General features: G+C 35.3%; 1 protein-coding gene across 1 annotated transcript in view; it reads right to left on the bottom strand.

Annotated features, from left to right (window-relative positions):
* The window catches only part of ROBO1 (roundabout guidance receptor 1), a 764830-nt gene that overhangs the window by 133072 nt on the left and 618255 nt on the right, over positions 1 to 13503 (bottom strand). Inside the window, exon 4 of the mRNA XM_087861719.1 lies at positions 5030 to 5187. Coding sequence (XP_087717845.1) covers positions 5030 to 5187 — 158 coding nt within the window. The remainder of the gene's footprint in view (positions 1 to 5029; positions 5188 to 13503) is intronic.

Here is a 13503-nt window from a genome sequence, read left to right as displayed (position 1 = left end):
ATCGTCATCACCATCACCTTCTCCAGGAGACTAATTGGCAAGTCTGTGTGCCATAAAGGGGCGGGGGGGAAGCTTATTTATTGAGATTTTAAGGGAATTAAATGAGATAATATAGAGTAGCAGGCAGGGACAAGGCAGGTGCTCAATAGTTTTTTCCCCTAATTTTAACATTATCAATTTTTCACATTTACAAAACAATTGTGAATTTAAGCAAAAATTTCCAAAATATAATGAAATAAAATAAATATATCACTTTTTGTAAGGTATATCCAAATGTTCTACATCACCAAAAAAAAAAAAAAAAAAAAAGGTTTTGGTCCTCTGATTCATCTTTATGAGAAAATTTCATTTATTAATAATAATGGTTATGACTAATTCTCAGGCATATGAAGTAAATCTATTTAATCCAGCCTGCCAGTTTAACTACTTCTATTTCTAACTCTAAGTATAAATACTCATGTCTAGAAAAAAAGCAAAAGAAAGGAAGAAAGACTAAACATTGTCTAAGTCCTCCTTCAAATTATTCTAAGAAAGAAGTGCCAAAAGAGTTCTAAAAGATTCTCCTGTCAGGTAGGAAAATAAGAAAATGCTATTTATATATTGCTGGTTTATAATCATCATAGATCTAAAATTTGGCTCAGAATCCAGCTCAATGTAAAAAGAAATGACTTAAGAACATCAAAAATACAGGTGCAGCTACAATTCAATTACATATTTGCCCTTTTTTGTAGGGTGTGTCTTTGTTCTCACAGCTGGGAGAGTTGTACTTTACATTTTCAACAAAGAAAGCCACCACATTAAAGAACTCTAGAAATGCCTATAACCAAAACTGTAGCAATAACTGTGCAATCTTTACTTGCCTTTCATAAAGATATTATGTGCTTTAATCTCCTGTTCATCTGTACTCAACACATTTGGCAAAGTACTTTAACAACAGAAATGAAAACAATTATTTGAAAACAAAGCTTAGGAAAGAAGAATCACATAAAATATCTAATAACCAATATCTCTTAAGAATCTACTTTCAGTTGGGGGAAAAAAAAGAACTGGAAAAAACGTCAGACATTGTGTTTCTGTTTGAAATTTTTGTTTTAATTACTTAATTTTAGTCTTGCCTAAAGGAAAACAAAAACAAAAACAGTTATGATCTAAATAAGAACAGGGATTTTGAACCCAAACTGCTGATTTCAATCTATTCATCTCCCTGCATGTATAAATATGTTTTTTTACCTCTAGTGTTTTATCAGTTTAACAGTCATAATTTATCCAAAACACACAGATGGTCTTAGAAATAGTAAAAGTTTCAGATGTTACAACTTCCTAGCATATGGAACACTATCGTGGATCATCATTTTGGCAGCATTTAAATGATTTTAAAATTATTTATACATTAACATCTTGGCATTTTTTCACAGTCATAGTTACTGCAACTTTAAATTGTTTGATTCCTGATTAGAGGTGGTTCTTATATTGACTCTAAACTACTAATGTGTAGGAGAAATGGTGCCCTGTATTCACAGGATAGCACCCTCTGGGCAGCAAAGGATAAATGAAGACCCAATAATAAATTAAACATTATGGCATAAACCATGGCATCTCTTCAAATTCAATATATGATACAACAGGAAGTTCTGAGATTTATAAAAAATCAAATTTACCACAGCAGTTTTAAACTGTGACTATCACAGAAAATACAAGGACACACATGTATTAAGAGGAAGTCTGACCTTTCAAAATGTGAGACTACAATCACCTTTATTTTTTATCTTCTATATTAGATACAATGTAAAAAAAAATTGTTCATATTCTGTGTCTGATTTCGATCTTTCCAATCTCTCCTGAACCAGGTCAGTGAGATTTCAACCCCTCTATTCCACTGATAGTGCTCTTGTGAAGGTCATCTGTGAATGACCACCAAGTTGTTCAATTCAATGGTCAATTCTCAGTCCTTCTATTATGTGATGAACCAGCTGCAAGTGTCTCATCTTTGCCACCTCCCGAAAACACTGTCTTTGCTTGGCTGCCCTCTGCTTTCCCTCCTTTCTCACTGCTCACTCCCAGTCTCCACTGCTCTTTTTGCCTCTTCTCCCTGAGGGCTAAACATTGGACCTCTTTTCCTTTCTACATAAAATCACTCCCTTGGTGATTTCAGTCTCCTGTTTTTAAATAATATGGACATGATGATGATTCCCATATCCATCAGGATAAGCTACTTCAGTCAGTGGTAACAAATATTCTGTGACTTAATACAACAAAGATTGCTCACTCATTCGATGTGTCCATCATGGAAAGACAGAGGTGTGGGGTGGAAAGTTTTGGTACCCATAACTCAGGGACCCAGGCTCTTTGAGTGTCCATGTTGTAGCTGTACTACTTGGGACATGTGTCCTCCTTGGCTGCCACACGGCAAAGAAGGAAAGTGCTGGAGGCTCACTCACTAGTATTTAATTCATTTAATTTCCACTCACAGCCCATGAAGCTGAACCAGTCAAATTGGTCTGCCCAACAGCAAGGAAACTGGGAAGGAGAGTCTTTCATCTGTCCAGAAGGAGGGGAGGATTGCATGGTAATGAGTACTTGCTATGTCCACCACAACTCAATTTTTTCTCCAGCCTCAACCTCAACTCTGAATTTCTGACTCATGTTTCCAACTGCCTATTTGACATTTATACGTGGATATCTAATAAGAATTTCAAAATGACAATGTCCAAAACTGAGCTGCTGATACTTCCAACCCCAAATCCTCTCTTTCTACAATTAATGACATCTCAATATTTTCAATTGCACAGACCAATCAATTAAGGCAAGCCTTGACTCTTCTCTTTGTTTGTAAGCCACATCCAATCTGTTAGCAAATTCTGTTGGCTATTGCTTCACAGCAGATCCAGAATTTAACCACTCCTACTTCCCCTCCTAACACACTGATCCCAAACACTATTTCCATCTTGCCTAGATTATTGCAAAAGCTCTCGACTAGTCTCTCTGCTTAATCATTATTATCCTTCAGTGTGTTCTCAAGACAGCAGAAGATTCTGCTGAGAAACCTCTGATGCTTTCCACTTCACTCGAGGGGGAAAAGCCAACCTATTTACAAGATCTATAAGGTTCTACAGTTAAAACACACACACACACACACACACACCCCCCCACACACATCCCTATTCCTATAGTTTGGCTACTTGTTCCCACAATATTATCTCCTACCAATCTCGCCTTTGCTCAACCCCCACTGACCACTTTGCTCTTTAAAAAAAAAAATGTGTTAAGTGGTCCCCATGTCAGGGTCTTTAAACTTACTTTACTTTTCCAGGTACTTGTGTAGTTTCCTTTTTCAATCTTTTCAGGTCTTTTTGGGAAGCATTCTCTGGTCATCCTATTCAAAACTGAAATCCTACCCTATCTTAATTAATCTGTCTACCCCTTTAGTATTTTTTATAGGACTGATTATAATATAGCATGTTGTATATTATACCATCTATTTTGGTTTTACCTGTACACTCACAGAATATAAACTACAGAAGGGCACTCACTGATTTCTGCTTAATGCTGTATCTCCAATGCTGAGAATTCTAACGTTAATTTATATTAAACACAAATAGGTAATTAATCAGGAAAGATCTGAAGGAGGAAATGGGTAATAATGGTTTCAATGTGTTCGAATCACTCATGCAGGGAAATGGAAATTACAGATAGTGGTCATTAGATGACTTAAAATATGTTTTTAAGGCACAGATATTATCTTAATTGTACATAAATCTAAAAGGAATCTGTCATCACCAATAAGAAAAGCATTCGTTCCTATAGTCTCTACTCCCCTGTGCTCTCGACTTCACTTCCCCAAACCAGTGTTTCCCATACAGTTCACTTTGCCATGTGACTTTTCAGCACCTCTTAAAAGTACAGCCAAGCTATTCTCACCCCAACTGCTAGAATTATAAAAATCCTTTGAGAGATTCATTCTAATTCAGATCACTGCAGGAAAAAAATGCTTGTTTTTTTTTCTTCAAGGTCCCTAAAACCTGCCTACCATAACCTTTTCGATTTTATTTTTCACTATTTAATCCTCATGCTAATCTGCTAACTGGCTGTTCAGAAATAGTGCAAACATTTACTAGGGTTATGTGGTCCGTGTTATAACATTGTTCTTCTACACATTTAGCAATGACTTTTCCTTGTACGTATATTCTTCTGAATACCTTTAAATCTTGGCCAATGAATTCATAATGGACACAGAGTATCAGCAAAACAAAGACACTTATAAAGGGCAATACTGTCCCAACATAGAGTTAATGAGAGCTCAGTTATTTTGGTATTTTAGTTAACACCTTATAAGATAGAAAAAGCAAAGAAAAAACAAAGAAATCATATGGAATCACTGATGTCAAAAGAAAATGCATCCTTATTCCAGATAGCATATTTCTCTACTTGTATCACAGCAGGAATTTGAAATCTAATAATCTAGTCACATGATTTTATTTTGGAATGAGATAAATCCATCATTAACAATCATTCAGAATAAGATTATAGTTTTCAGAAACAATATTAAATTCTACAGAACACAAAAGCCATTTGAAAAGGAGAAAGAGATTTTAAAAAAATCCAAAAAAACAAACAAGCAAAAAAACCAAAACACACCCTGAAGTGACATAGGAGGCCTTTGGAAACATACTATATTATTGAATTTTTTAACAATTTTTACTGTAGCATATGAAGATGTGATATGCCCTGAATTATAATAACTAAATCAGACATAAATGTGTTAAGTCTAAGACATTAAAGTAAAAATTATAGTTTTCTCTTACTAATCTCCAAACGAAGCAACATGTGTTTTCCTCACTCATTTTCATGTCAATACAGGGAAAATGGAAAGAGGTTTATTTTAAAAGAAGAAGTGAAAATGGGAGATAATGTAACCCTTTATAAAAAACACACAAACAAAAAAAACACCTACTTCACTCTTCTCTTTTCTTTGGTGAAGATACGTACAGTGAGATCTACAAATGCCCCCACTGCTGAATTAAATACTCACAGTTATTCTTTCGTCTTTGTCATCCAGTGGAGAGCCATCTTTCTTCCATGAAATGGTGGGTTCAGGATGGCCTCGTGGTGGCTGGCATTCCATCACAGCGGGCTCCCCCACTGCCACCATGACATCGGAAGGATTTTGTCTGAAGTCATCCCGTAGGACTGCAGGAACAAGAGGAAATCATTATACTCAGTTGTGATAGATACAGTCCTTATCTCTGAACTCCAGACAGAGAGATGTTTATTATAATAAACTATTAGTAACAGCCATCTCAGTATATCTTGGAGGACCTCTATCTACTTAGAGACATATGCAACTTAATAAAGATATCTGGCCTTAAGCATATACAACAGGGATAATTTGATATTTCTATGGGCCAGTGGACAAGTGTATTTTGCTATTTCATACCCTCACAGTTAGTGTTTGGTATTTCTTCTCTGACTACTGCCCACATTTTCCCATCCACGTGCTAATGAATAAAACTAAACCCTCATTTGACTTACATGACAGAGTGGGATGATGCTTTCTATTATTAAGTGAATTACATACACCTGCAAACCAAAACAGACTTCCAAACATGCATTCAATTGAGAGTTATTTTAAAGACATTTCATATTAGTGTATAAAAGCATATAGCCATTACAATTTAAATATGCTTCTTATAGAAACTTTGGACATATCTGCAAAATGACTACACTCAAAATACTATATTTTTCCGTTATCACTGAGTGAAGCAAACGTTAGAAGGAGCCAATGATGGGGTGCCTGGGTGGCACAGCGGTTAAGCATCTGCCTTCGGCTCGGGGCGTGATCCCGGCGTTATGGGATCGAGCCCCACATCAGGCTCCTCCGCTATGAGCCTGCTTCTTCCTCTCCCACTCCCCCTGCTTGTGTTCCCTCTCTTGCTGGCTGTCTCTATCTCTGTCGAATAAATAAATAAAATCTTAAAAAAAAAAAAAAAAAGAAGGAGCCAATGATGAGAACACCCTTGCTACCAACTATGTCACTTTGTAGCTTCTGCATTTTGTGTTTTTAGTTATTTTATGGTAAATATTATTTCACTGAATCCTTAAACCTATTCAGGATGAGAGATATTATTAACCCTGTTTATGTTATTAACCCTATATTTTAGAGGAGGAAAAGTTTATTACAATGATCTCAACTGGATACTAATGTAATATCAACATACTATAAAACTAGCAGTATCATTCACTTTGTAACTATCAGAATAAAATGTGGAAAATAAACCACGTCTGTATTTCAGAAACAGTCCATACAGCAAAATTGTCCTCTGTCTCTTGTAAACATCAAGAAATCATGAATTCTTCGGCATCAGTTAGTCTTAAATCGCAACTCCACTGTTTGCTTGAACATAACCTCTCTTTCCACATTTACGAAGGAGGCATGGAGACGTGTCTTCAATACAAACCCGAAAAATGTTATTTGCCTCCCACTCCATTTTCTCCCAGTGTGTAATAAAATGTGAACAATTTTCGTAATCTTATTTAAGATGGTACTTAAAATGTTCATTGGTGAAGTGATAAATGTTATTTATCTTTTGAAATCTATCAAACTGAACATTTGGTACAACGATTTTGTACTGGAAGAGGTGACTTTCTACTCCAAGGACACTGAAAAATACTTTCATGGATGAAGTACTACACTGTAGAAAGCTCATGTTCGAATTATCATTTCAAAAGGCACGCTTAAATTTTGGTTTTGGAACCTCAAACAAGCTTACAGGCTTACAAAATCCTGTATTTTCCTCTTCTAATTCTCTACTTTTCCTTCCTCTCTACCAGCTGAGTATGTGTGCACATCTGCGTAAGCCTGAACATCCACTCAAACAAAACCGTTTTTTTAATCTGAATTTTGAGACAATTTGGGCACAACATGACTACGTTCACACTTGGACAGTAAGACTTCAAAGAGGAGACTTGGTCCTCCTCTTAGGAAGAATGGTAAAAGGAAAAAGAAAAGTCAATATAGTTGTCCCACGCTGTCATAATTCTAATTTTAATACTGTACGTTATTTATTAATAAAATACACAACACAAAAGTAAACCTTGTTGAACTGAAAACTCCAGCTACTGTTACCACAGAGTAAAACAACAGGGTTTGAAGACTTTCTCTATTTATAAAATCGTGTTATGATTAGGTGTTAAGAATGTACTACAAATAAAATGTAAGGTTTATAGGAAAAGCAAATGAATGGACCTTAACAAACAGTATGCGCCTGTACTGGATTATATTATTAATCTAAGACAACACCTCTGAAAAATTTTAACACCCTCGGAACACGCAAAAGGAAAATACTTTTCCAAATAAAAATAAGCCATTTGTACAATTTTTCTACTTGGTAAGCTTAAACCCAACTTAGTAACATTATATCTTATTTACAAACTGAGATCGTATCTCAAATAAACCAATGAATAATAAAATGTCTTTCAGAAATATCAAAGGTCTAAGTCAGATAAATCAAGTTTGTTTTTTTTTTTTCATTTCTATGTTATTTGGGTTTTTACAGTATAGAATGAAAAGCTAACAAAATGTAATCCATTAAAGATCGTTGCTTAGATAATGTTCATGCAATTACTTTTGCAGCTGTAAAGCATAAAACTCTAGTATTGCCTATGGCTACAGGCAGCCCTGCAGAGTTATGAATTGAATACTTTTTTCTCCCTTCTATAAAAACAACTTTCTTCCAAGTACTTGTCCTGAACATTGTCTTTTGGGGGAAAATAGTATGTGTCACATTATAAAATGGCATGAACTTTGAGTTAAATTATCCAATTTTCTTTTTTTTAAGATTTTATTTATTTATTTGAGAGAGAGAGAGAGAAAGAGAGCATGAGAGAGAGCAAGAGAGAGCAAGAATGGGGGGAAGTGCAGAGCGAGAGGGAGAAGCAGGCTCCTTGTTGAGCAGAGAGCCCAACGTGGGGCTTGATCCCATGAATCCAGGATCATGACCTGAGCTGAAGGCAGACACTTAACCGACTAACCCACTCAGGCATCCCTCCAATTTTCTTAATTCATGTATATATTTAAGTAATTAAAAATTGAGTTCAAATGATTGGCAGCATTTTGGCAAAAAAACTAATGGTATCCATAAGTATTCTCAAATGCAGTTCATTTCTCTTAAAAAAAAAAACTTTCCTTCTCTAACATTGCTATTAATCAAAATGCATATTTTGATAGTATGAAATAGTGTGAATAGTATGAAATTCTAAAATCTGGAACTAACTTTTGAAAAGAAGATTTAATATTGATTTGAAAACAAACTATATATATATATATATATATATATATATATATATATATATATATATATATATATAAATGTATCCAAGTAGATATCACCTAAAAAGTTATTAAACAAACCACTGTTCATCCTCACATTACATTTCTTCTACATTTATGTGATGTTTTATGTTTACAGGTTGGTACACAGAATTTGGCTCAACAACTTTTCACTCTCTTCATTCTGTTAAACTAGGAAAAAAAACAACAACAACAACAACCCACCACAAACATAAGCTTCACTGAATCTTTGAATCTCCCTGAATTTTTTCTGTCTAAAAAAATAATTGACTAAGATTTACCCTTTGAAACAAAACAAAACATATAGTCACCGGTCTTTCGAAAAGTGATACACCAATTTCAATGTAATTCTCAAAATAGGTAGACATGTTTTCAGAAAAGGATTCTAAAATTTAGTGTTGACATTGTAATCTATTTGGGTAATGGTGAGGAAATGGGGCAACAAGAAAAAAATGTTAAGCAGAAACTGTTTCAAGTATTATGGGGACTTTAATATTTATAAAACTCTTTTAGAACCCTCTGGGAAATTTTAGAACTGAGTAAGACATAAAATTATAGAACAGTCACTGGTCTTCAACAACATCTAATCTATCCCATAAAGAGAGGCAACTGAGTCCCAAGAAACGTTGTCACTAGCTTGTGTTATTTGTCAGGAAGAGACGAGACAAAAAGAGAGATCCCCATTTCCAGTGTGGTGCATTTTTTTTTTAACATGTCAACATTTTACTACAAAATGCCATTTACCTATCTCACCAATTATATTTCCAACAAACCCGCTCTGTTATTGCAGAAGGCCTGACAGTGATTGTACTTCAGTGTACTGCCGTCTCATGACTACCCAATTTTGGTAAGGCTCAAGTGCTCCTAGAATTAACTTTGCTCCCTAATCATGTGGTGAACATCTGTGAACTACAACGCCTTCTGCTCCAGGAATCATGGAATCCTGGTGCAGTTAGGGGCCTGAGAGATGGGTGATCCAAACTTTTTCTTTTAGAAATTAAATAATCTAAGGCTCCTCAGAGAGGAGAGGAGCATGCCACATAAATAATAACAATGACAATGTGAGCAATGAAATAACAATGCTAGCAATGGCCGACATTTATTGAACATTTGCCACATAAGGAACCACACCAAATATCCACTCACTTAGTCCCCACAATAAAGCTAGGACAACGTGAATTAACTCACTTCATTTTAAGAATAAGTAATCTGTAAAGATGTACCAGCAGTGCTAGAATACAGATCCCTTCGTCCGCCGAGGGCTCTGCTCTATCAATTTGCCCACCTATCTGGTCTCACCTGAATACAATGTTCACAGTTCTGACCACATAGCTATCATGACATATTTAATATCCAGCCTCTTTCCATTGGAAAAGAAGTTGAATGGGAAAATTCTCTTCTGACAGTCAACGGACTCTCTTTGAATATTTCCTGCGTTCTTGTGCTTTCTTAGATTTTTCCATGTTTGGAAGACACCACTTCAAACTTTCAGTGGTATGTTGAGAATTAGAACTCGCCCTTCAGAGGAGTATGTTGTGCTAACTCTTCTCAGTAATTTGCTTTTTAACAACAGAAGGACTAAAAAACCCATACAATAATAAGTGTTTTTAATTAAATATAAGCATTTTAATTAGAAGTAGGTATCTTGGGGAAAAGAGAGGACAATAATATGCAGTTCTGGGATTTTCTTTTCTACTTCAAAGACTACTTTGTCAATTAAACATTGCAGCAAAGAGTAGTAAGCTGTTGATTGGGAAAATAAAATAATATATCGATAAAATCCTTTAAAATTAGGATATATTAGAGGAAAACATAAAAGAGGAAGGATATTCTCAAAGACAAGAACTATACAGGTGTTTAGTCACAGCACGCCTGTTATAATTGTTCACCTTCCTTGCTTTCAAAATTCCCTATCACCTACCTAATCTATACTTTCAAAGAGAGTATATATTACTCACTTCTATGATACTTCTAGTTCTCTATCTAAATGCCCACCTACTTGCTAATAAGTGTTATCTAATTTCAAAATAAATATCCTTCCATTTAACATATCTCTACTGAACACATATTTTGTGCTTGGCATTTCTACTGTAACTTTGGTATTTTCCTTCTATAAAGTAACGTCTACATAAACGCTGATGTCTGTCAAGAAAGAACATTAATCTTCATCTTCTCCGAAAATGACAATACAATAGGGTTTTATTGCAAGTTATTTTATATTAAGATATATGTTTTAGGAGCTAGATAAGAAAGTACATCATAAATATGGCTTTTACAAAATGCCTTGCATTCTTACTTAGTAACTCACGGCATTACCCAGAAGAACAAACTGTTATCTGAGATATAAATGTGTTCAAAACACTTTAACATTTATTACTTTTAATTTTTTTTTAAGTAAGCTCTATACCCGATGTGGAACTTGAACTCACAACTCTGAGATCAGGAGTTGTGCGCTCTAGCAACTGAGCCAGCCAGGCACCCCAAAACACTTTAACATTTCTTAAAAGAATAATTCCAAACTTTTAAAAACATTCCAACAAAAAGGATGAATTTACAGAAAGATAACACATCAAAGAGGAAAACTAAAATGATAACATGTAAAATTAGTCCATGAGGTAGTATCCACCTTATACCATCATCTTCTAAAGCTAAGGAGTTTGATTTTTAAACCGATGGAAGCAAACCTCAATTCTGTACAAAATCAGGATTTAATCATAACTTTCTGAAGGGATACATATTCACTTTAATATTTGGCACTGAATACATCTATGAATGCTCTTCAATAATTACATCATCTTCTACTTGTGTTTTTTTATAGCACACAACTTTATTTTTAAAACTTAAATTATGCTTTGGTTAAGATTCTGGAAGAAAATATGCTGGTAAAAGCACTTATTTTCTTAACTACTGGAGCTTTTGAAGATTTCACAAACCTCTTATGCTATACCCTATGAAACAGTACATTTTTTTTAAATGGTACATTTTGGTAAAACAAATTATACATTCTGAAGAAGTTATATAGTATGGATGGATTTCAAACACCATTCAACTTTAACTAACAATGAATACAGAACATGGCAAACAGAAGAAGCTATTACCGGAATACAAAAGTTAAGTAGCTTGTTTATACAACATAAGACGGAAGAGCGAAGCTTCTGTAAACACAGTTGCATTCCGCTGTGTTTTGCTGGGCTGCAGCAAAGGGGGCACCCCATTCCTGGTCTTTTGATGGTTAGAAGAATTACTTTCAGGTTGGGTCCAAGCTGAAGCCACATTCCCATTTTGCAGAAACATGCACACCATAATGACCCCTCCTATGAAAAGCCCTCATGGCTCTCTGCAGTCCACGCCTCGTGGTTTAATTATTTAACTTCGGGAATCAAAAACAGGACAAGATATTTTCCAGCACTTATTACTATGCACTAAGTCATCAAGACAAAGGAAAGGCAAGTTTAGCATTCTAGATTGAAGTGAAATCTGTAACGTGTTTTAGAGAAAGGTCTACATCAATAAAGATCAACATTTAAATAGTTAATATTCAGCAGACTTGAATCAGGGGTATCATAAAAACCAAATGCACTGCCAAAGTAAGTTAGTTTGCCAAAATCACAGGTTCTCGCTTACTAGATGTTTGCATTTCACATACTTTAAACTCAACTCTAAATTAAATTAATTTATGAATGAAGAAAATACAGTATTTGAAAACAGCCTCTTATATGGTACCATTTGTAGATGTGTTTATTTTAGCCATCACAAAAAAACCAGAAGTCGAAAATTTCAGAATCACAACACACATTCTTCTACTATGCTGTGATTTCAATAGGTATATTCACAATGACTCGGTTATTTCCATACAAAACAGAGAGTTTTACACTCTATCTTTTTAGAGTTATTATGAAGACTAATTATTTAGTATTTGTACAGGACTTGCCGTAATACTTGGTGCATTACATCTGCAAAGAGGTATTACTGTTAGTCACTACGTAAGGAATTGCCAAATTTCTCAGCTGCCAGTAGAAATGCAAAGGAGGACAAAGGATGCCATTGATGAGGGCTTCTAAGTGCCAGAGTGAAAGTCACACTCAGGAGTAGCTTGGCAGGGTTAAAAAAACACAGACAGAATGAGGCTATCTGAGCTATGGGACCCTGATTGGGGCAAGACAGGCATGTGTTCTTTCTTTGATAAAATCCAACTTTGTATTTAGCGCCCTGCACGGAGACAGTCCTTGATCAAAGGAATATGCTTATATATTTACTGTCTGGCTCTTTGTATGAAAATGTCACCCCCAAGAGAATAGGGGATTTGTCTTTTATCACTCTATATACCCAGTGCCCAGAACAATGCCCAAGATATAGTGGGCATTCTATAAATGTTTACGATAGGTATTCCATATGAAGTGCTAGGTATTATATATGAAGCGGTACCAAAGTTGGCATGAGTCCTGCACTCGTGATGCTCAAGGTATTGGAGGATAAACAGATAATATTCGAATAAGCACAAACATAAATATACAACTATAATTATAGTACATGCCTTAAAGGGACAGGATAGGATGCCATGTGAGAAACGAATGAGGAACGTAATTTAGATTGGAGGTAAGGGGACACTGAGGAAGTCACAGTGAAGCGGATGCCAAAAAAAGGAGTAAAACAGGTGCCGGGAAAATGCACTGCAGGCAGAAATAACGCAGGTTGAAGAAAAAACTTGGTACAGTCAATGAACTTGAAAAGACTCAGACCCTGTGTGGTAGGGCAGGTTGGCAGCGATGTAACACGAGGCTGGAAGGGGAGCCAGGGGTCAGGTTTGCTGTATGAAGCAGCCAAGATAAAGGGTCAGCTTTTATTTCAATTCCCATGGGAAGCACTTCAGCGGCTTTTAAGCAGAGCTGTCTCATGATGGAATTATCATATTTAAATATTCATTATAGCCACTCTGTGAATGAAATGGAGAGGAAAATAAGAATGGAAGTGGAGAGACCAATTAGCAGACTACTGCAGTAATTAAGGGAAAAATGATGGTTTGATACTATTATGATGACACTGGATTTGGTACAAAGGGGAGAATTGAAGTGTACATTGGAGGTAAAAATCAAAATGACCTCTTGAGTCGTTGAAGTTGACAGAAATAAAGATGTCAACAATAATACTCAGGTTTC

This window comes from Ursus americanus, chromosome 4 (assembly GCF_024610735.1).
Source record: "Ursus americanus isolate L20-20 chromosome 4, mUrsAme1.1.p, whole genome shotgun sequence".
In the NCBI taxonomy this organism is placed as follows: Eukaryota; Metazoa; Chordata; class Mammalia; order Carnivora; family Ursidae; genus Ursus; species Ursus americanus.
Note: the sequence above shows the minus strand (reverse complement) of the source record. Positions and strands in the feature narration are given on the sequence as shown.